We start from the raw sequence: 24,864 nt of genomic DNA, 5'->3' as shown, positions 1-24,864 counted from the left end.
GACTACCGCCCAGCAATAACAACAACAAATCATTCAAGAAATTGTTTCCATTGATACCAAGAAATAAGAATATGTGAAACAACTTGACAATGTCCAATATGAAAAGTTCAAGCATGCTGAAGCACTTTCAACTTTGGACAACAACAGGGCAAAGCTACGCTCAGACTTGGCAAGACTCCTGGCACCTCATATCTCTTAGATTTCAGTATCAATTTCAATGTTTGTAATAATTTTACTTTCTTTTGAACTTATGCATCTTGACTTCAATTTGGTAAACAAAAATACTGCTTTAAGTATTTCCCATTAATCGAATCAATTATCTTTCTCGATTCGATATCTTTTATCCGATATGCATTTTCCGAATACAATCCTATCACTTGGAAATGACCTTCCCAAGTATAGGACCATTTGCCAAGAAATTTCGATTTCTTTTCCATTGGCAAAATAACCTTTAAAACTAACTCACCTATACTGAAACACTTTTCTTTTATTCGACGATTATAACTTCGGGCAACACTTTCTTTTTGTCAAATCATACTCTCAAGTGCCAGGATTCGTTCTGAGTCTAATTCATTCAACTCATCAAACATTGCACTCCTGTAGTCATCAACTGGTAAATCATTCTATTTTGATACTCTCAAAGTATTCAAATTAATCTCTATTGGTAGCACTGCATCATGGCCATAAACCAGTTTATAGGGCGAGGTACTTGTTGACCCCCTTGGCGAATTTCGATAAGCCCACAACACTTGGCTTAAAGTTTCATGCCACGTTCGGAGTTTATTCTCGATATGCTTCTTGATCAAACTTATCAAAATCTTATTTTCTGCCTCTACTTGCCCATTAGCTTGTGCATAATATGGAGTTGAGGTAACCATATTGATATTCTCCGAGGCTGCAAAATTTTTAATTCGCTGACCAGTAAATATAGTTCCTTGATCAGTGCTCAATGTTTGAGGAATTCCAAATCGATGGATAATATGTTCCTCAATGAAGAGTATTATTTCATTTTGACCAACTTCTATTAGGGGAACTACTTCAACCCACTTTGTAAAATAATCGATTGCTACCAAAATAAATTTATGCTGTTTCGATGAAGGAGGATGAATTAACCCAATCAGATCCAAAGTCCAACCTCTAAATGGCCATGGTTTTATTATCGAATGCAACTCAGATGCTGGAATCTGTTGCATCGAACCATGTTTCTGGCATTCTTGACATACTTTTGCATAATCGATACAATCTTTTATCATAGATGGCCAATACACATGATTGTGATATAACACCCACTTCATTTTCTTTCCAGCCTGAAGGGCACCACATATCCCATTATGGACTTCGCCCAAAGCAATACTTTGATCATCTGGGCCTAAACATCTCGACAAGCTTCCATCAATTTCCTTCTTATACAATTCATCGGCCATTAAGACAAAACGCATCGCCTGCAATTTTATCTTTCTTTCAACTAAGGTACTGGGATTTTTCAAATACTCAGCAATGGACTTCCTCCAATCATCATCTTCTCATTCATCTATGCACAAAGTCTCTCTTTCATTTGCAGGCACTAATATTTGATGGATACTAGCCAATTTTTTTAAGAGTTTTTGAACTGATTCTGTATCTCGAAGCAATTTAGGCTAATTCATTAGTAATTTCATTATGAATCCTTGGAATGTGAACCAAGAAAACTTTTCGAAAGGAGGTTAACAACTCCCAAGCAGTTGTTAAATACTTTTGCAACTTCTCACTATTGCATTTAAACCCCTTCGATAACTACTTCAAAACCAACTAGGAATCTCCTAATATCTGGACTTCCAAAGCCCCTTTACTAATTAATATTTCAAGACCCATAATCAAGGCTTCGTATTCTGCCATATTATTCGAGCAAGGATATTTTAATTCGAATAAGAATTCTGATGGGATCCCCTCTGGTGAGATAATAAGAATTCCAACCCCTGCACCATCTTTGTGTTTCGATCCATTAAAATATAACTTCCAACAACCAACTTCAACGTCGATTACATTTGCCCCCTGGTCATTCAGATCTTTCAAATTATCTACCAGAAAATCTGCAATGACCTGTCCTTTCACAGCTTTGGCTAGGACATACTGTAAATCAAACTCTGTCAAGGCTAGCATCCATTTTCCTAAACGTCCTCGTAACATTGGGAAACTTAACATATATTTGACGAGATCAGTTTGTGCTATAACCTTCACCGATTTAGCCACCATATAACATTTTGATTTCATATAGGTATAGTATAAAGACAGACATAATTTCTCTATCGGGGAATACCTTGTCTCGATATCAGTTAAAACTCGACTAAGGTAATAAACTGCCCATTCATGCTCATTCTCATCATCTTGGGCTAACATGCACCCAATTGTATTTATAGATGCTGCAATGTACAACCTCAAAGGCTCATGTGGATGAACATTTGCCATAATTGGAGCCATAGATAAATAAGCCTTAATCGAATCGAATGCTAGTTGATGCTCATTCGTCTATTCGAACTGTGAGTCATTCTTTAGTTTCACTAAAGGGGCAAACACTCGAGTTCGATCAGAAAGATTCGAAATGAACCTCCTGAGGTAATTCACCTTTCCTAGGAAGGATTGCACCTCTTTTTTCGATTTGGGTGCAGATAACGCCAATATTGCATCTGCCTTATTTTTATTGATTGCAATTTCCTTTTTATGAACGACAAAACCTAGGAAGTTTCCAGCCGATACCCCAAAGGCACATTTTAAAGGGTTCATTTTCAATCCCTTCTTCCTCATGGTGACAAATGCTTGTCTTAGGTGATCAATATGTTGATTTACCGAAATCGACTTGACCATGACGTCGTCGATCTACACTTCCATAAATTGTCCAATATACTCATGGAATATAGCATTCATCACTCGCTGATAAGTAGCACCAGCATTTTTCAAACCAAAAGGCATAACTACCCATTCATAAGTACCTAACGCCCCAGGACAACGAAAGGCAGTTTTGGACACATCATCTTCCGCAATGAAGATTTGGTTATATCCTGAATAACCGTCCATAAAACTTAAAATTTCGTTTCCCGCTGCAGAATCGATCAACATATCTGCAATTGGTATAAAATATTCATCCTTTGGAGTAGAATTATTCAAGTCTCAAAATTCAATGCATACTCTTAACTTCCCATTCTTCTTCATCACAGGAATAATATTTGAAACCCATTTCACATATCTCACGGTTCGAATAAATTTCGCTTTAATCAAGTGTTCTATTTCTTCTTTTGATTAATTTCTGGAGCAAAACGACGTGGAGTTTGCTTCACAGGTCGAGCATTTGGTTTCAACGCTAATCGATGTTCTACAAGAGAACGATCGAGACCAGGCATCTCATGATAATCCCAAGCAAAACAATCTTTAAACTCATGTAAAAGATAGAAAAGTTCTGTTCGAAAAGGATCGATAAGATCTTTACAAATATATGTAATTTGAACATCATCAAGAGTCCCTAGGTTAAGTTATTCTAAGGGATCTTAAGATTCAAACCCTTTGAAATGGTCGTCATCTTTTACTGAATATTTTTCGAAACCCAAAGGTTTGAGATCATAGATGCAATCAAAAGAAAAATCAACAGATTCATTGGGAATTAGATGAACTTGATCATTTATTAAATTAGAAGTACTTCAATTTTCAACACAATGTATCTCTGCCACTAAATCAGCAGTTCGGGTTGAAACATCACTTTCATTACATACAGAAGAAACATATAAACTATGATTAAACTTGACTGAAGATATCGAGTTAACACAATTACTATTAAAAGTACTCCTATCCCTACGTGATTCTACTTCATCAGAAGAACCATCTTTATTTTCCACAAAAAGAAAATTACTTAAATAATTTTATGCAGAGTTACCAGGTAATCGGAAACTTCCTCAACCTGGTCCATAGGGCAACCATTCAAGAATCTTCAAGGGAGACAATCCCAACCAGTTGGAGTAAAATCCAACTCTGGGTAGTGCAACTTCACTGACAAACCTTCTGAGGACAAGTAACAACCTTCACAATTATAAGAATTTAGTGTCCTATCAACAGTCAAAGGCTTCAACTTAGGATTATACATTCTGAAATCAATATGCAGCTGTTCGACATAAAGGGTCGAATCTGCCTTAATAACCTCAGGCTTGCCATCCTTCGTCCAAAGAAGAACACTTTGATGCACGGTAGAAGGTACAACTCCCACACCATGGATCCAATCTTGCCCCAACAAAGCATTATAACTTGCTTTTGATGAAACCACTACGAACACAGTATTTCGTTCGGATAATCTAACCTTAACACTCAAAGTGACTAATCCTTTCGCTGGAGTCGAAGCCCCACTGAAGTCTATTACAGCAATGTTTGTGACGACCAAGTCATCTGGGTGCTTCCCCACCTTCATTAACATCTTTTTAGGCAAGAGACTTATCGCCGCTCCACCATCAATTAAGATTTTTTTACTTTGATCCCACTCAAAGTAGTGGTTATATAGAGCGAGCGGAGATGAGACATTTATTTTTCAGTAGGCCGAAGAAAATATCCCAGCTCATCTTCAATTCGGATGAAGGAAAAAGCATCCTCATCCTCCATATCATAATCTTCATCTGGGTCACCTTCATATTCCCCTAGATATTCAGTTGGAAAGATCGAAATCGTTCCGATCATGTCATCATCCCCTTCTTCGAAATATTCTTCGTCGACATCAACCTCCTTGCTTTTGTCGATCCCTGAAGACTGAGCCACTGCCTTGCCTTTTTCCATCTTTATAGGAGATAGAATTTCCTTTGGACACGTCTCTCTATCAGAAGGAAAAATGATACAATTCGGGAATGTACAGAAGGCGTTGCCCCTTTCTTACTGCTGCCTGAGACTTCTTATTTTGACTAAAGTTTTTTCTACCCCCTCTACCTCTCGAATACCCTCGGGTTCAACCACGAAAGTGGGAATATTGATTTCGGGGGAGGTCCCTGATGTCCCACTATGGGTTACGGCGATAAAGAGCATCCTTCTTCTGGAACTCTTGGCAGTTCCGAATCCGTTGAACACCTATAGCCTGAGATCGGCTCAAAGGTGGAACCACATTCTATTGAGGGGTCTTAGAACTCTGACTCTCCATACGCCTTACTGGCTGCCTTTGTCGAGCCTACTCTTCTCTATGAGCCAGCTCCTTCTTCATTCTCTCTTTTTCGAATATTGCTGCAGCCTCAGCATCAAAAACAGCATTACACCGTGGACACAAAGATATGTCCCGGTCTTTAATCTTCTGTTGTACCGAGAAATCGAGCAAGCCATCTCCTGCTCGAGGGTACACAGATCGAACCTGTGACTCAAAATCATCAAGAGCCACGTGAAAATCGTAAGACATGCCAACCATGTTTACTCCAAAACACGGTTCAACAAAGCTGGCATCAGCATCGAAGGGATTAGTATCAACCTTCATCTCTTTCTTACCATCGTCAAATTTCAAACGTCCCTCCATAATAGCTTCCTGAATTAAGTCCCTGAAACGAACACAGCTGTTAGTCGAATGACTGGTTGCTTGGTGAAATTTACAATAAGATTTCCTTTCAAATCTTTCACCGAAAGTAAAGTTCTACCCTCAGGCAGAGTTAACTGTTTATCTTTAAGCAACACATCAAAAATCTGATCAGATTTTGAAATATCAAAACTATACTTTTTACCACTCTTCAGTTTTGATTCATTCGACTTTTCATTACTAGGAAGCTTTTTAAGTAAAGAGTAAATATATAGAGGGCCCTTCTTAAGTCCAGCTAAATCGACTTCTGGCTCAAAATCGAGTTCCTCCTCTGAGGACTCCATAGTTACATAAGCAACTTTTTCTTTTCGAGTAAAAGGTTTACTTTTTGATCTTTGCTCACACCTATATTTCTCCTTCTCCTTTTTCATGAGTTCGGTCTGACGGACTTTTTCAACCAAATGGGCCAAATGGGGGATATGTACATTAAGCAACTTTCGACGCATATAGAAACCTAGCCCCATAATTGCTATTTTCACAATTTCATTCCCGGGTAATGAAACATAGCATCTACTTCTAGCATTTTTGAAACGTGTCATATAATCATCAATGGTTTTACCATCTTCGCATTTCAAAGCAACAAGATCAGTAACTGCCACATTCATTTTCCCTCGAAAAAATTGAGCATGAAAAGTAGTTTCCAACTGATTCCATGTCGTTATCGAATTTGGTCTGAGATTTGAAAACCAAGTAAACGCATTCTTCGTTAACGAAGAAGGAAAAAACTTCATTTTCAAATTCTCAGCATTGGCTAAATTTCCAATCTCAACTAAATATCGAGCGATATGTTCAGTGGTCGATGGTGCACAAAATTACAATCACACTTTTGCAACTCCGCACAACTAACCAGCAAGTGCACCGGGTCGTCCAAGTAATACCTTACGTGAGTAAGGATCGATCCCACGGAGATTGTCGGCTTGAAGCAAGCTATGGTTATCTTGTAACTCTTAGTCAGGATATCAATAATTCTCAGATTTAATTGTAAAAAGTAAAAGAACATGAAATAAATACTTGTTATGCAGTAATGAAGAACAGGTTGAGGCTTTGGAGATGCTTTGTCTTCTGAATCTCTGCTTTCCTACTATCTTCTTCTTCATGTACGCAAGGCTCCTTCCATGGCAAGCTTTATATTGGGCATCACCGTTGTCAATGGCTACTTCCTGTCCTCTCAATAAAAATGTTCCAAATGCGCTATCACCGCACGGCTAATCATCTGTCGGTTCTCGATCATGTCGGAATAGGATCCATTGATCCTTTTGCGTCTGTCACTACACCCAACACTCGCAAGTTTGAAGCTCGTCACAGTCATCCCTTCCCAGATCTTACTCAGAATACCACAGACAAGGTTTAGACGTTTCAGATCTCAGGAATGGCTGCCAATAATTCTAGCTTATACCACGAAGACCCTGATCTGAATCATGAGGCTAAGAGATATGCATTTAATCTAAGGTAGAACGGAGGTGGTTGTCAGGCACGCGTTCATGGGTGAGAATGATGATGAGTGTCACGGATCATCATATTCATCAGGTTGAAGTGCGAATGAATATCTTAGAATAGAAGCAAGCGTGATAGAATGGAAAACAGTAGTAATTGCATTAATTCATGAAGAACAGCAGAGATCCTCACCCCCAACAATGGGGTTTAGAGACTCATGCCATAGAGAATACAATATGAAACGTGTAAAGTGTCATCAGGTACAAGATGAATCACTAAAAGTAGTTTTTATAGTAAACTGGTGACCTAAGGTTACAGAAAATGAGTAAGCTAGGGTGTTTAGTGTAAAAATCCACTTCTGGGGCCCACTTGGTGTGTGCTTGGGCTGAGCATTGAAGCTTTCATGTGTAGAGACTTTTCTTGGAGTTAAACGCCAGCTTTTGTGCCAGTTTGGGCGTTTAACTCCAGCTTTTGTGCCAGTTCTGGAGTTAAACGCCAGAATTCTTGAGCTGACTTGGAACGCCTGTTTAGGCCATCAAATCTCGAGGAAAGTATGGACTATTATATATTGCTGAAAAGCCCAGGATGTCTACTTTCCAACGCAATTAAGAGCGCACCAATTGGGCTTCTGTAGCTCCAGAAAATCCACTTCGAGTGCAAGGAGGTCAGAATCCAACAGCATCTACAGTCCTTTTTCAGCCTCTGAATCAGATTTTTACTCAGGTCCCTCAATTTCAGCCAGAAAATACCTGAAATTATAGAAAAACACACAAACTCATAGTAAAGTCCAGAAAAGTGAATTTTAAATAAAATCTATTAAAAATATAATAAAAACCAACTAAAATATGGTAAAAACATATTAAAAACAGTGCCAAAAAGCGTATAAATTATCCGCTCATCACAAAATATACCATAAAAATGGGTTTATCAATGATACGGAGTTGCTACTTTATGGCTAATTCCATATCGAACCATAGCAGAGTAAATCTGTTTATTGCAGAAATGGGTGCCCCCATCACTGATTAGTACTCTGGGAACACCAAATCTGCTGAAAATATGTTTCTGGAGGAACTTCAGCACGGTCTTGGTATCATTAGTGGGTGTGGCAATTGCCTCCACCCATTTAGATATGTAGTCTACTGCCATCAGAATGTAAGTGTTTGAGTATGATGGTGGGAAAGGACCCATGAAGTCAATACCCCATACATCAAACAACTCAATCTCTAAGATCCCTTGTTGAGGTATGGCATAACCATGAGGCAAGTTACCAGCTCTTTGGCAACTGTCACAAGTACGCACAAACTCTCGGGCATCTCTATAGAGAGTAGGCCAATAGAAGCCACATTGGAGGACTTTAGTGGCTGTTCGCTCACTTCCGAAATGTCCTCCATACTGTGATCCATGGCAATGCCACAGGATCTTCTGTGCCTCCTCTCTAGGGACGCATCTGCGGACCATTCCGTCTGTGCATCTCTTAAAGAGATATGGTTCATCCCATAAGTAGTACTTTGCATCAGAAATTAGTTTTTTCTTTTGCAACCTGCTGTACTCCTGGGGTATGAACCTCACAGCTTTATAATTTGCAATGTCTGCAAACCATGGTGCTTCCTGAATGGCAAAAAGTTGCTCATCCGGAAAGGTCTCAGAGATCTCAGTAGGAGGGAGGGACGCCCCTGCTACTGGTTCTATCCGGGATAGGTGATCAGCTACCTGGTTCTCTGTCCCTTTTCTGTCTCTTATTTCTATATCAAAATCTTGCAGAAGTAACACCCATCTTATGAGCCTGGGTTTTGAATCCTGCTTTGTGAGTAGATATTTAAGAGCAGCATGGTCAGTATACACAATCACTTTTGAACCTACTAAATAGGATCTAAACTTGTCAATGGCATAAACCACTGCAAGTAACTCCTTTTCTGTGGTTGTGTAATTCTTCTGTGCGTCATTTAGAACACGACTGGCATAGTAAATGACGTGCATAAGCTTGTTACGCCTTTGTCCCAACACTGCACCAATGGCATGGTCACTGGCATCACACATTAATTCGAATGGTAATATCCAGTCAGGTGCAGAGATGACTGGTGCTGTGACCAGCTTGGCTTTCAGGGTCTCAAACGCCTGCAGACACTCTGTATCAAACACAAATGGCGTGTCAGCAGCTAGCAGGTTGCTTAGAGGTTTTGTAATTTTTGAAAAATCCTTTATGAACCTCCTATAGAATCCTGCATGCCCCAAAAAGCTTCTGATTGCCTTAACATTGGCAGGTGGTGGTAATTTCTCAATTACCTCTACCTTGGCTTGATCCACCTCTATCTCCTTGCTTGAAATTTTGTGCCCAAGGACAATTCCTTTAGTCACCATAAAGTGACATTTTTCCCAGTTTAAGACCAGGTTAGTCTCTTGGCACCTTTTCAGGACAAGTGCTAGATGATCAAGACAGGAGCTGAATGAGTCTCCAAATACTGAGAAGTCATCCATGAAGACTTCCAGGAACTTCTCTACCATATCAGAGAAGATAGAGAGCATGCACTTCTGAAAGGTTGCAGGTGCATTGCATAGACCAAAAGGCATTCTTCTGTAAGCAAATACTCCAGATGGACATGTGAATGCTATTTTTTCTTGGTCTTGACGATCCACTGCAATTTGGTTGTAGCCTGAATAGCCATCCAAAATGTAGTAGTATTCATGGCCTGCTAGTCTCTCTAGCATCTGGTCTATGAATGGTAAAGGAAAATGATCCTTTTCTGGTAGCTGTATTGAGCTTTCTGTAGTCAATACACATACGCCACCCTGTAACTGTTCTTGTGGGAACCAGTTCATTCTTTTCATTATAAACCACTGTCATGCCTCCCTTCTTGAGGACAACATGGACAGGGCTCACCCAGGGGCTATCAGAAATAGGATAAATAATCCCAGCCTCTAGTAACTTAGTGACCTCTTTTTGCACCACTTCCTTCATGGCTGGATTTAGCCGCCTCTGTGGTTGAACCACTGGCTTGGCATCATCCTCCAATAGGATTTTGTGCATGCATCTTGCTAGGCTAATGCCCTTAAGGTCACTTATGGACCACCCAAGAGCTGTCTTATGTGTCCTTAGCACTTGAATTAGTGCTTTCTCTTCCTGTGGATTTAAAGCAGAGCTTATGATCACTGGAAAAGTGTCACCCTCTCCCAGAAGTACATATTTCAGGGATGGTGGTAGTGGTTTGAGCTCTCGTTTAGGAGGTTTCTCCTCTTCCTGAGGGATTTTTAGAGGTTCTTTTATTTCCTCTGGTTCCTCCAAATCAGGCTGAACATCTTTAAAGATGTTCTCTAGCTCTGATTCAAGACTCTCAGTCATATTGATCTCTTCTACCAAAGAGTCAATAATATCAGTGCTCATGCAGTCATTCGATGTGTCTGGATGTTGCATAGCTTTGACAACATTTAACTTGAACTCATCCTCATTGACTCTCAGGGTCACTTCCCCTTTTTGTACATCAATAAGAGTTCGTCCAGTTGCTAGGAAAGGTCTTCCTAGAATGAGAGTTACACTCTTGTGCTCCTCCATTTCCAGCACTACAAAGTCAGTGGGAAAGGCAAATGGCCCAACCTTGACAATCATGTCCTCAATGATGCTTGATGGATATTTAATGGAGCCATCAGCAAGTTGAAGACATATCCGGGTTGGTTTAACTTCTTCAGTCAACCCAAGCTTTCTGATAGTGGATGCAGGTATTAGGTTGATACTTGCTCCAAAGTCACATAGAGCTATCTTGGTGCAAGCACCCTCTAATGTGCATGGTATCATAAAGCTTCCTGGATCTTGAAGCTTTTCTGGTAAGCTTTTTAGAATGACTGCACTGCATTCTTCAGTGAGAAACACTCTTTCAGTTTCTCTCCAATCCTTCTTATGACTTAAGATCTCTTTCATGAACTTAGCATAAGAGGGTATTTGCTCAAGTGCTTCTGCAAACGGGATCTTTATTTCAAGAGTCTTGAGATAGTCCGCAAAGCAGGCAAATTGTTTATCCTATTCCGCTTGGCAGAGCTTCTGAGGATAAGGCATCTTGGCTTTATATTCTTTAACCTTAGTTGCTGCAGGTTTATTCCCTACAGAAGTGGTTGGAGAAGCCTTCTTAGAGGGGTTACTATCAGCACTTGCAGGTGTCTGATTCCTCATTGGCGTTTGAACGCCAGGATTGGGTGCTGGATGGGCGTTTAACGCCAGCTTCCCACCCTTTTCTAGCGTTTGAACGCCAGAACTGGACAAGGAATGGGCATTTAACGCTAACTTTTCCCCCTTTTCTGGCGTTTGAACGCCAGAGTTATTCCTCTCTGGACTCTTGATGTCCTTAGAGGGATTTTGGGCAGTGGTTTAGTCATCCTCTGTCATTTGTTACTTTCTTGACTTTTTGCTACTTTGAGCTGAGTTATTCAATGTCTTCTCGCTCCTTAGTTGGACAGCTTGGCATTCTTCTGTTATCTGTTTAGATAGCTGTTGTCTTATCTGATTCAATTGTGCTTCTATATTCTTGTTAGCATTTTTAGTGTCTTGGAGGATCTCTTTGAATTCTGCTAATTGTTTTGTCATAAGGAGTAATTGCTGATTAAGTTCCATAATCTGATCTTGAGAATCAGGTTCAGTAGTTACTGCCCTAGCCTCTTCTTTTATGGAGGACTCATTGCTTGAGTACAGATGTTGATTTCTAGCAACTGTATCAATGAGCTCTTGAGCCTCTTCAATTGTCTTCCTCATGTGTATAGATCCACCAGCCGAGTGATCTAGAGACATTTGAGCCTTTTCTGTAAGCCCATAGTAGAAGATGTCTAACTGTACCCACTCTGAAAACATTTCAGAGGGGCATTTCCTTAGCATCCCTCTGTACCTCTCCCAGGCATTATAAAGGGATTCATGATCCTCTTGTTTAAAGCCTTGGATGTCCAGCCTTAGCTGTGTCATCCTTTTTGGAGGGTAAAATTGATTCAGGAATTTGTCTGTTAACTGTTTTCATGTTTTTATGCTTGCTGTGGGTTAGTTATTTAACCACCTCTTAGCTTGATCTTTTACAGCAAATGGAAATAGTAATAATCTGTAGACATCCTAATCCACTTCTTTATCACGTACTGTGTCAGCAATTTGTAAGAACTGTGCCAGAAACTCAGTAGGTTCTTCCTGCGGAAGACCGGAATACTGGCAATTTTGCTGCACCATGATAATGAGCTAAGGGTTTAGCTCAAAACTGCTTGCTTTAATGGGAGGTATACAGATGCTACTCCCATATGCAGCTGTAATGGGGTTAGCATATGACCCCAGAGTCCTTCTGGACTGTTCATTTCCACTTATGTCCATGATGGAGAAAAGGGAATTGATATGAATTGCAAATAAATTATATTTTTAAATATTTTTTTATTAATTAAAAGTAACCGAAAATAAAACAAAATAAATGGGAGATAAAATAAAACTTTCGAAAATTAGAAGAAAATGAAATAAAAGCAAATTGAAAACTAAATTAATTAATTAATTAAAAAGATTTTGGAATTAGCAATCAGAAAGATATGATTGAAAATTATTTTGAAAAAGATATGATTTAGAAGATATGATTGCAATTTATAAAAAAAAAGATATGATTGAAAATTATTTTAAAAAAGATATGATTGAGAAGATATGATTGCAATTTATAAAAAGATATGATTGAAAAGATATGATTGAAGAAATTAAAAAGATTTGAATTTTGAGAAAGATTTGAAAAGATCAATTTTTGAAATTAGAATTTTGACTTGACTAAAAAAAGATATGATTTTGAAAATCTTTGACTAATTTAATGCAAAATTTCGAAATTTATGAGTAAAATAAGGAAAAGATATTTTTTATTTTTGAATTTTAATGAGGAAAGAGAAAAACAACAAAATGACACCAAACTTAGAAATTTTAGATCAAAACAAAGAGAACAAACAAGAAAATTTTGAATGTCAAGATGAACACCAAGAACACTTTGAAGATCAAGATGAACACCAAGAATAAATTTTTGAAAAAATTTTTAAATAAATAAAAGCACAAAAACACACCAAACTTAAAATTTTTAGAAAATCAAACACAAATTTTCGAAAAATTAAAGGAAAACACAAAGAAGACACCAAATTTAGAATTTTTAAAGATCAAGAAACAATTAAGAGTAAGCAAATTCGAAAAATTAAAAGAAAGTAAAAACTTGCAATTGACACCAAACTTAAAATATGAAACTAAACTTCAAATAAAAGACTCTAAACCAAAAAAAATAAAATATTCCTAATCTCAACAACAAGATAAACCTTTAGTTGTCCAAACTCGAACAATCCCCGGCAACGGCGCCAAAAACTTGGTGCACGAAATTACAATCACACTTTTGCAACTCCGCACAACTAACCAGCAAGTGCACTGGGTCGTCCAAGTAATACCTTACGTGAGTAAGGGTCGATCCCACGGAGATTGTCGGCTTGAAGCAAGCTATGGTTATCTTGTAACTCTTAGTCAGGATATCAATAATTCTCAGATTTAATTGTAAAAAGTAAAAGAACATGAAATAAATACTTGTTATGCAGTAATGAAGAACAGGTTGAGGCTTTGGAGATGCTTTGTCTTCTGAATCTCTGCTTTCCTACTATCTTCTTCTTCATGCACGCAAGGCTCCTTCCATGGCAAGCTTTATGTTGGGCATCACCGTTGTCAATGGCTACTTCCCGTCCTCTCAGTGAAAATGTTCCAAATGTGCTGTCACCGCACGGCTAATCATCTGTCGGTTCTCGATCATGTTGGAATAGGATCCATTGATCCTTTTGCGTCTGTCACTACGCCCAACACTCGCGAGTTTGAAGCTCGTCACAGTCATCCCTTCGCAGATCCTACTCAGAATACCACAGACAAGGTTTAGACCTTCCGGATCTCAGGAACGGCTGCCAATAATTCTAGCATATACCACGAAGACTCTGATCTGAATCATGAGGCTAAGAGATATGCATTCAATCTAAGGTAGAACGGAGGTGGTTGTCAGGCACGTGTTCATGGGTGAGAATGATGATGAATGTCACGGATCATCACATTCATCAGGTTGAAGTGCGAATGAATATCTTAGAATAGAAGCAAGCGTGATAGAATGGAAAACAGTAGTAATTACATTAATTCATGAAGAACAGCAGAGCTCCTCACCCCCAACAATGGGGTTTAGAGACTCATGCCGTAGAGAATACAATATGAAACGTGTAAAGTGTCATGAGGTACAAGATAAATCACTAAAAGTAGCTTTTATAGTAAACTGGTGAACCCTAGGGTTACAGAAAATGAGTAAGCTAGGGTGTTTAGTGTAAAAATCCACTTCTGGGGCCCACTTGGTGTGTGCTTGGGCTGAGCATTGAAGCTTTCATGTGTAGAGACTTTTCTTGGAGTTAAACGCCAGCTTTTGTACCAGTTTGAGCGTTTAACTCCAGCTTTTGTGCCAGTTCTGGAGTTAAACGCCAGAATTCTTGAGCTGACTTGGAACGCCTATTTTGGCCATCAAATCTCGAGCAAAGTATAAACTATTATATATTGCTGAAAAGCCCAGAATGTCTAATTTCTAACTCAATTAAGAGTGCACCAATTGGGCTTCTGTAGCTCCAGAAAATCCACTTCGAGTGCAGAGAGGTCAGAATCCAACAGCATCTGCAGTCCTTTTTTAGCCTCTGAATCAGATTTTTGCTCAGGTCCCTCAATTTCAGCCAGAAAATACCTGAAATCACAGAAAAACACACAAACTCATTGCAAAGTCCAAAAAGTGAATTTTAAATAAAATCTATTAAAAATATAATAAAAACCAACTCAAATATACTAAAAATATACTAAAAATAGTGCCAAAAAGCGTATAAATTATCCGCTCATCAGTCGACTATCCAACTTCCCCTGCAAACTTTGTGATTATTTTTGGATTTTTCACCCCTCTTGGCACTTCGGCCATTTGGACAACTTGAGGGAAAGCAGACACAAAGTGAGGTCGATTTATGAAACCGACATTCAAACCAACTCGATTGAGCACCTCTTCCACAATTCTGGTGACTTGATAACGTTCACCGCCATGATTAGCACATAATCTGGCTAGAAATTTATCAGCTTTTTGGTCTCGGGGAACTACATGAGGATTTTCTCTATTAAAAACATTGTTTTCATTTTGGAAAATATTTTCGAATCCATCATTATTTCCCCTGGCACCATGCCTTTCACCTTCCTCATAATCTACGATTCAGGCAATTTGTTTGACTTGTCTAGCAAGACATTCGAATTTCGATTCGTGATCAGCCATCATTGGATTCAGAATTGTTGTCATCTGTTGAGTCAGCAAATTGACCAAGTCATGTTGATTTTTGAAAGAACTGAAAGATTGATGGTTTAGAGGTTATATTAAACTCTCGTTGCAAGTATAGTTACTAAACCAAGCAATTAACCTTTCTTACAAACGTTTTGGTTGTCACAAGTAACAAACCCCTTTTTAAAATTGATAACCGAGTATTTAAACCTCGGGTCGTCTTCTCAAGGAATTGCAGGGAGGTATGTTCTTATTATTGGTTATGAGTCTTGTAAATTGGGGTTTTGGAAAGAAGGAGCAAGTAATGTAAGATAACAAGTCGTTAAAATAATAAATAACAAAGCTCTTGGCAAGGTATAAGAACTGGAAGTCCTATCCTAGTTATCCTTATCAATTGTGATGAGAATGGATTTTTCTCCCACTTTGTTAACCTCTAACTATGAAGGTAAGTTAAGTGGATAAATTAATTTTTATTCCTCAGATCTTAGTCTTTCCTTGGGAAAAGTTAGAGTTATTGGAACTTAAATTAATTCTTGAAGAATTCCAATTTTCAATCAACAATGAGTTTGATAACTCAAGAGTCACCAATTATTTAACCAAAGCCAAAAGGGGAAAATATCTAAATTAAATTAAAAGCATTTATAAATAAAGTAAAGCAAAATTAAATTTGAAAATACCTCGAATTGCATTAATAATAGAAGATCAATCTAAACATAAAGAGTTCATAAATTAAATTGAGAAAAGAAATAAAAAGAACATTGATCCTGGGATTGAGAGGCACTCCTAAAACTAAGAGAAATTCTAAATCCTAATCCTAAGAGAGAGGAGAGAACCTCTCTCTCTAAAAACTACATCTAAATCCTAAAATTGTGAATATTGAAAGCCTCATTATGAATGGATGCATTCCCTCACTTTATAGCCTCTAATCTGTGCTTTCTGGGCCGAAAACTGGGTTAGAAACAGCCCAAAAATCGCCAGAGAGGAAATCTGCCACGCTGATTTTTCGTCACTGCGACGCGTCCGCATGGAGCACGCAGTCGCATCACCTAGCGTCAGGGAAACTATGACATATTATATATCAAATAGAAGCCCTGGATGTTAGCTTTCCAACGCAACTAGAACCGCATCATTTGAACCTCTGTAACTCAAGTTATGATCGTTTGAGTGCAGAGAGGTCAGGCTGGACAGCTTTAGCAGTTCCTTCAGTTTCTTGTATTCCTTCCACTTTTGCATGCTTCCTTTCCATCCTCTGAGCCATTCCTGTCCTGTAATCTCTGAAATCACTTAACACACATATCAAGGCATCTAATGGTAATAAGAGAGGATTAAACATAGAGAACTTAAGGCCAAAGAAGCATGTTTTTAATCAAAGCACATAATTAGGAAGGCAAATGTAAAACCATGCAAATAGTATGAATAAGTGGGTAAAGAGTTGATAAAAACCACTCAATAGAGCACAAGATAAACCATGAAATAGTGGTTTATCAACCTCCCCACACTTAAACAATAGCATGTCCTCATGCTAAGCTCAAGAGAAGCTATAAAGATGAAGAGGAATGGTAAAATATATGAAATGCAACCTATCTATATGAATGTAACTACATGCAAAATGTTTTTATCTACTTGGTTTAAAAATAAATAAGTTCTCTAAGACAAACATAAATCAGATTTCACTAATTCAAATTATACAATAAAAGACAAGTAAACTTGTAAGAAGATAGCTTATGAAAGCAGGGAACATAGAATTGAGCACTGAACCCTTACTGGTAGTGTATATCACTCTAACTCTCAAGTGTCTAGGGTCAATCACTCTACTCTTCTCTAGTCATGCTTTCTAAAATTTGTTCTTCACCTAACCAATCAACAATATTTAATATACCAATGCAAACATCATGAGGTCTTTTCAAGGTTGTAATGGGGCTAAGGTAAGGGTAAGGGTATATGTATATGGCTAAGTGAGCTTTATAAATTGAATCTTTAATTAACATAAGCTTTCACCTAACATACATATACTCTATATAACTCTAGAATCATGCCTAGCTACCCATAGTCTTCACTTTTGCATTACACATTCATGTATCAATTTTTTTTTAATTTTATCACATATGCATTTATCTTTTATTAACTTTACATTCGGGTAATTTTGTCCCCTTATTTATTTATTTATATTATATATTTTTTCTCTTTTTTTTTAGAGAGACATAAAAACTAGAATAACATATCAATGCATATGGAATTTTTAATTTTCTGTTTTACATGAGTAGGTACCCAAATTTTTTCCAATATTCAAAATTAGAAACATGATACATTCCCTTATTAACCCAAGTTTCCACAGTTTTTCCACACTTAATTGTTGCACAATCCCTATCTTAAGCTAACCAAAGATTCAATTGGGATATTTAATTGTTTTTCTGCTTAAGGCTAGTGATGTGGTAAAATACAGAACAAATGGGGATTAAAAGGCTCAAAGTGGCTGACAAGGGTGATTTAAAGGGTAGGCTTATTTGGGGTAAGTGAGCTAAAATCAAACAATGGCCTCAATCATATGCAAGCATGTAAATACACTAAATAATGGAAATATAGATTGGAACAAAATATAGATTACAATCATAGAGAAGGAAACACACAGGAATAAAAATTTATAGTTAAATAATGTAACCATGTAAATAAGCTCAAAATCTCATAGGTTGTGTGTTCTTTAACTCAAAAACCATGTTCCAATTACAACTTCCAAACAAGTTTTAACATAAAAATTTTTTCAATTTAAATTAGTGAAAATTTTCAAAAATAGAGTCCTAAAAAGAAATTTATTACTTTAACCAAGTAGTAACTAAGTGCACAAAATCAAATAAACATGCAATCAAATATGCAGATGTAACAATGAACAAAAAAAGAAAATAAGATTATTGGTGTTGAAAAGAAGGTAACTAACCCATGGAGATCGGTATCGACCTCCCCACACTTAAAGATTGCACCATCCTCGGTGCATGCTGAGATGTATAGGTGGACGGGTTGTTCCAACTGGCGCTTTTCTCCAAAGATTGTGCAGATGGACTTGTCTTGTTTCCCCATGTAAACGTCTTCCGGTTCCCTTCCGGGTGGCCATCCTGAAAGAAAAAGGGAAGAAAAGTAACCCAGAAATAAAGATAAGAAACAATTAAAACATGGGTTGGTTAATGCCAAATAATGAGGGTCTCAATTACATGGTAGCTACAACATGTAAGTGAGAAAACAATAGAAGCACATGGCATACCAGTAGTGCAAAATGTTGCAACAATGAGGGAGAGTGTGGGTAAGGAGAGGTAATGTAAATTCATGTCAATAGAAAAGTAATACAGGTATAAAAGATTGGCATTGATTTAAATAATATTACCTAACCAGAATAAAACAAGTCACTAAGCACCCAAAATAATTCAAGAGAAGATGCAACAGTTAAATAAGAAAATTTTAACACCAAAGGAAAAATAATGAATTTAGAAAAGAAAGAAAAAATATGCACAAAATTAAGATGCAATGAATGAAATATGAAAATAAATTAAGTAAAATAAAATGAAAGATAAGAAGAATGAGAAGGGAAAGAAATAAAGTAAGAAAGAAAGAAGAAATTAGGATTGGAGAAGAAAAGATAAGATAATTGGATGATCTGGATAAGCTGTGCGGCGCAAGCGATGCGGACGCGTGAGGCACGCGGTCGCGCGACTTGCGCTTAAACTGATTGACGCGGTCGCGTCGGTCACGCGGTCGCGTGACCCGTTTTAGGCTAATGGCGCGAGGGCAGCCTCGCGCTCGCACAACTCTCTATTCAAAATCATTAATTGCCAAATATTGGGTGATGCGGTCGCGTGATTGACGCAATCGCGTGAGTGGCCATTATGGGGTATGATGCGGACGCGTGAGGCATGCGTCCGCGTGCTAAGGTTTGTGCGTTCAGCACCATTCCAGCACCACTCTAGCACAACTTTCGGTCGTGCACCCTTTTGACGTCGAATTCTAGGGCACGCAGCCGCGTGGGTCACGCGGTCGGGTGGGAGGCCAATGTTCCCATGTGACGCGGACACGTCGGCGATGCGGTCGCGTGGGGTGATTTGTGCCACGGGCATGCCTCCAGCCACGCTTTCGCATGACTCTCTGTTCAATCTCTTTTCTTTCTAACGCACTGGTGACGCGGACGCGTCAGCGGCGCTGCCGCGTCGCGTGCGTGCTTTCCTTTTTTTTTATGCAAAATGCAGAATGCAGTATGATATGGATGTTATAAGTAATTCCAGGTTCAATGAAATAAAATAAAATAAAACTCAAAAACAAACAAAACAGACTAGAATTAAAACTGAAAAAAGGGACAATCATACCATGGTGGGTTGTCTCCCACCTAGAACTTTTAGTTAAAGTCCTTAAGTTGGACATTTGGTGAGCTTCCTGTTATGGTGGCTTGTGCTTGAATTCATCCAGAAATCTCAACCAATGTTTGTAATTCCAATGGCCTCCGGGATCCCAAACTAGGCGCAGAAAGCCTTCAAGTAAGTTGAAGCAAGTGACAAGGCCCCAAGAGTGTTGATTGGTAGAATGAATTCCGGGGTCCCAAGTCTTGCTTTTGCACCCGTCTTCTTGTTGATCATTATTATTCCATCCGCTTAGCAAGCAATCTGAATTCTCACTAAGGCGGCCAAACAACTTCCTAGACCCATGCAGTTGAGCTTTACACCAACATTTGCGTTTAAACTTAAAGCTTCCAACCATAATGAACCTTGCAGGACAATTCTTACCACTGGCCATCTTCCTCTTACTCTTAATGCCACAAAGAGCTCTAAGTTGACCATCCATCTCCAGTAGCCCATATTCAAGTGGAATTAGAAAGCTAAGGGATATGAATTTTACCCACTTGAATGTTGTGAAGGATGATGGCAACTTTGGGGGAGCTGTTTTTAACGAAATTGCAAGCTCCACTCCCTTGTGCTCTTCTCTGACAACTTCCACCTCTTTGCAAACTTCTTTAATTTCAACCTCTTCATCTTGGTAGATTTCTTCCAATTCAGTCTCTTCTGCACTACTTACCAAAGGCATAGGAGGTTGTGCTTCTTCTTCTTGAATCTTCATCTCTTGATTAACCTCTTCCAAGTCTTCAACTATGATATGCTTTGGAGGTTGTACACCCTCCTCAACATCAATATCAACATCAAACACCGTGGAAGGAGGCTCTGTGACTGGACTTTCCAATGGAGGTACAGCATCCCTTAAGTTTGCAACCACTTCTTCCTTTTTAATAATTGCTGCTTTATCCAGTTGTTTAAGTATAAAATCATACTCATCCTTGATGATTTTCTTTCCATGACAACTCCTTTCAACTACTCCTTCATCTTCAAGGGTCTCTCCTACCTTTACCCGTAGGGCCTCCTCTAGCTCTTTATGAAGTATGGATTCGCGAAGATGATTCCTTCTTTCCTGTTCCATATCAATAGCATAATTGGGATCATCATGCTCTTGGATTGATGGATGTGGGTGCTCTTCCATGGAGGGTGGTGATGGGATGAAAAGATCATTATGTGGTTGAAAAAGAAGTGCACTAGAGTTTGAGGGTTGAATATTGGAGGTAGAGGGTTGGTTCATGCGGGATATAAGTTTACTGAAATTTTAAATGAAAGGTAAAGACAAATGGAAGGAACCCTACAGATAATTGACTCGAGGCAAACTCAGAAAGTCGTTGGGATGTGTATATATATATATATATATATATATATGACTTTTTATGTGTTTTCCAACTCATAACCCTAATACTATCTCACTAACGGTGCAAGCCAACCATGGAGTAAACTCAGAAACCCTAGCAGAGGCAGAGCTTCCTCCTACCACGCAACCAGCTTCTCCAATCTTCATCGTCTTCTCCATTAAGTGTCAGGCGCATCGTCTTCTCCATCGTCTTCCTGGTAGCGGCAGCGACGCAACAACCAACTTTCTCTCCACCGTTGGCGTCTCAGTCGGTATCTCTGTCAACATCGTTGTTCGCGGTTCCCTCTCCAGCAACCAGCTTCGTCTTCAGTCAGCCGTTCCCTCTCCAGCAGCCAGCTTCCTCCAGGCTCCAGCGTCGTCTTCTCCGGTCACTCATTCAGGTTAGTCTGTAATTTTTTGGGAATGTTATATGTTAAAGTGTTAATTGTTTTATTTTTTGTTCAATTTTTAAAACTATACATTCTTAGTTGTTGTTGAATAAAGCAATCTTCATCAATCTGAAGCAATCGTGTTGTACAATTTTTTAAATATTAATAGAATCTTGCTCTTATGTAAAAGCTAGATTTGATTTTGAACTGAGGATCTTCTATAAGCTAATTTTCATTTTTAACTTCAAAAATATTATGCTATTCATTTACTATTATAATTCATGTAGCAGATAAACGAATAAAAAATTGAAAGAAAGCTAGAGGTGAAAGAAATCTAATTAAACAAAAAGTTTAAAGAGTAAAAAGAAACAAAAAGGAAAAGCACTTTAATTTGTTGCATGCTATGAATCATGAGAAATAAATTGACTAATATGATAGTAAATATGGAGGCTCTTGTATCCATTCGGGGGAGGGACTAATTACTCATTCATTTTTTTTAAACAGGATTGATGAATTTTTTTCGTTCATTCATTTAATTCATGAATAAACTCTTCAAATTGTACTAATTGGTTAGTAACAAATACATGACTTCTCTTATTTTATGTATTTTGCTTTTTGCATATTCAAAAAAATGGGAAAAACTAACCCTAAAAGTGATACGGTTGTTGGAAGTACTTCTTCTCCAAGTGCAGCCACTCCCCGGCCCGCTGCTGAGAACGATGGTCTTTCTGGTGGAACATCACAAAGTCCAGCTCCCCTACCGTTGCCTGCCTCAAATCCTTCATCACAAACACAAACTGAAGCTGCTTGAACTACTGGCGAGCCTCCAAAAGAGGTAAAACGTAAACCCAGTAGAGCACCTAGTAGTGTTTGGGCACATTTTACTAAAGGTTCTCCTAATGAAGCTTGCTGCAACTATTGTAAAAAAAAAAATATGCATGCAATAGTTCTAGTCATGGTACAACAAACTTGCATAAACATTTAAGAATTTGCACTAAAAACCCTCATAAGCAAGCTGAAAAGGGGCAGAAAACTATTGCACTTGGGAGCCAATTTGAGAATGACCCTAATGCAGTTACTATGAAGCTTGTTGATTTTAATCAAGAGAAAACTCGTCTTGCTCTTGCAAATATGATAATTGTTGATGAACTTCCCTTTAAATTTGTTGAGGCTCAAGGCTTTAGACAATTTATGAGTAAAGCACAACCTAGGTTTAAGGTTCCCTCCCGTTGGACAATTGCTAGAGATTGTATGGCTTTGTTTAGATATGAGAAAGAGAAGTTGAGAAATTTGTTATCTGAAAATCGCCAAATGGTTTTCCTTACTACCGATACTTAGACCTCAATTCAGAATTTGAATTATATGTGTGTGACTGCGCATTATATTGATGAGTCTTGGACATTGCATTAAAAAATATTGAATTTTGGTTTGATTACTGATCATAAGAGTGAAACTATAGGGAGAGCATTAGAACATTGCTTGCAAGAATGGGGTATTAGAAGGATATGTTGTGTAACTGTTGACAATGCTAGTGCTAATGGTGTTGCAATTTCATATTTACTTTGAGGTATGGGTGATTGGAATGGGTCAACATTGTTAAATAGGGAGTTCATGCATATGAGATGTTGTGCTCACATATTAAATCTAATTGTCGGTGATGGTATGAAAGAGATTGATAGCTCAATAACTAAAATCAGAATTGCATGCAAGTTTGTTAGGTCATCTTCTACTAGGATGCAAGCTTTTAAGAGGTGTGTTCAAGAGGCTAATATAACTTCTAAAGCTAGTGTAGTGTTAGATGTGCCGACTAGGTGGAACTCTACCTATTTGATGCTAGAGGCTACTGAGAAGTTTGAATTGGCTTTTAGTTGGCTTAGTTATCAAGGCTCATTTTATTTGTTGGCGCTTGAGTCTGAAGGAGGACCTCCTGATGCTAATGATTGGAAAAGGGCACGTGTGTTTGTGAAGTTCTTGAAAATATTTTATGATGCAACTGTTACTTTTTCTGGTTCTTTGAATGTTACATGTAATAATTTTTTCAATAAGTTGTGTGACATTCAAAAAACTTTGAATAAGTGGAGAAAGAGTAACGATGTTGGTTTGCAAAAGATGGCGACACAAATGAAAGTAAAACTAGACAAATATTGGGAGGGTGATGGGATAAATTACTTTCTCTTTGTGGCTGTTTTTCTTGATCCTCGTTACAAGTATGAGTATGTTGAATTTTATCTTAATCGGGTGTATGGGTTGAATCAAGCCAAAGATATGTTGAAAAAATTAAAGGATATGATTCATAAGTTGTTTGAGTATTACTCCATGATATATCCCCTTCCGGATGATAGTTCTTCTGGTAGTTTTAATTCTAGCATAGCCTCTCATGATCATGGGGTTGGTGGTGAAAATGAAAATGAGGAGGAAGATGGCTTCGAAGATGAGTTTAGAATGAGGGTTAAAAAAAAGCAAGGTGAGGTCAAAAGGAATGAATTGAAAAGATACATGGAAGATGATGTGGAGGATAACATTCCCGATTTTGACATTTTGCGTTGGTAAAAATTGAAATCAATGAAGTATTATGCTCTTGCTCACATGGCTAGGGATTTGCTGGCTATTCCCGTCTCTACCGTGTCTTCTGAGTCGGCATTTAGTACTAGTGGTCGTGTGCTTGACCAATTTAGAAGCTCATTCAGTCCTTCTACTGTTGAGTCTCTAATTTTCTCACAAAATTGGTTGAAGACTCAAGAGAAGATGTATGACTTAAAGCAAGAACTTGAGGACCAAGAAAAACTTGAATTAAGTAACTATTTTTAATTTTTATTTCTTTAAATTATTATGTAATTGTTGTTATTGTTAAGTCTCTAATAATAATTTAATTACTGTTAATGTAGATCTTTCAGCTTTAACAATATCTAATCAAGCCATTGGAGTTGATGTTGTTTACAACAATTTGAGGTTAACATTTTTTTACTAATTATTTATTTGTTGAATTACTTTTAATTAATCAATTTTATATATTGACATTAACTAATTATATGCTGATTTTTTGAAGGTCACAACTCCTCTCTTGAATATGCTTGGTTGATGGAATAAAGGATTATGGAGTGAAGACTTTGAAAACTAGACAAATATTTCTATTGCACTTTTGTATTTAGCTTCTAATGTTTAGATTTTAATGTGTTTTGGTTTTAGCTTCTTTCAAAAATTATTCACTAGACTTTTGTATTTAACTTCTAATATTTCTATTGCACTTTTATATTTTTATTAGACAAGATTATGATTATTCACTATTAATATGTTTGGATTTTGATGAGTTTAGTTTTTAATCTATTTGGTGTTTAATATTATATTTGTTGAATTTTTAAGATAAAAATTTGCCAATTTGATTTTTTTATGAATTTCAAAGTGATCGGGTACTCGCTACCCGAACCGAACCAATCCACTCTTAATCGGTTTGGTTTGGTTCGGGTACAAGCACAAAAAAACACAAATCCGA

At 37.8% G+C, this 24,864-nt stretch overlaps 1 protein-coding gene across 1 annotated transcript; it reads right to left on the bottom strand.

Annotated features, from left to right (window-relative positions):
• Positions 1–1,788: 1,788 nt before the first annotated feature.
• On the bottom strand, positions 1,789–2,445 carry LOC148548103 (uncharacterized). Its single transcript, XM_088495577.1, has one exon. The coding sequence runs from the start codon at positions 2,443–2,445 to the stop codon at positions 1,789–1,791; it is 657 nt and encodes a 218-aa protein (XP_088351703.1).
• Between the last annotated feature and the right edge of the window lie 22,419 nt (positions 2,446–24,864).

Source organism: Arachis ipaensis, chromosome B8 (assembly GCF_059453495.1).
Source record: "Arachis ipaensis isolate K30076 ecotype BB chromosome B8, ASM5945349v1, whole genome shotgun sequence".
Taxonomy (NCBI): domain Eukaryota; kingdom Viridiplantae; phylum Streptophyta; class Magnoliopsida; order Fabales; family Fabaceae; genus Arachis; species Arachis ipaensis.
The sequence above is the reverse complement of the archived record's forward strand: the minus strand, read 5'-3'. Positions and strand labels throughout refer to the sequence as shown.

Bases quoted from the DNA above. Each gene is read 5' to 3' on its own strand.
- LOC148548103 (XM_088495577.1), bottom strand. From the start codon at position 2,445: ATGGCAAATGTTCATCCACATGAGCCTTTGAGGTTGTACATTGCAGCA.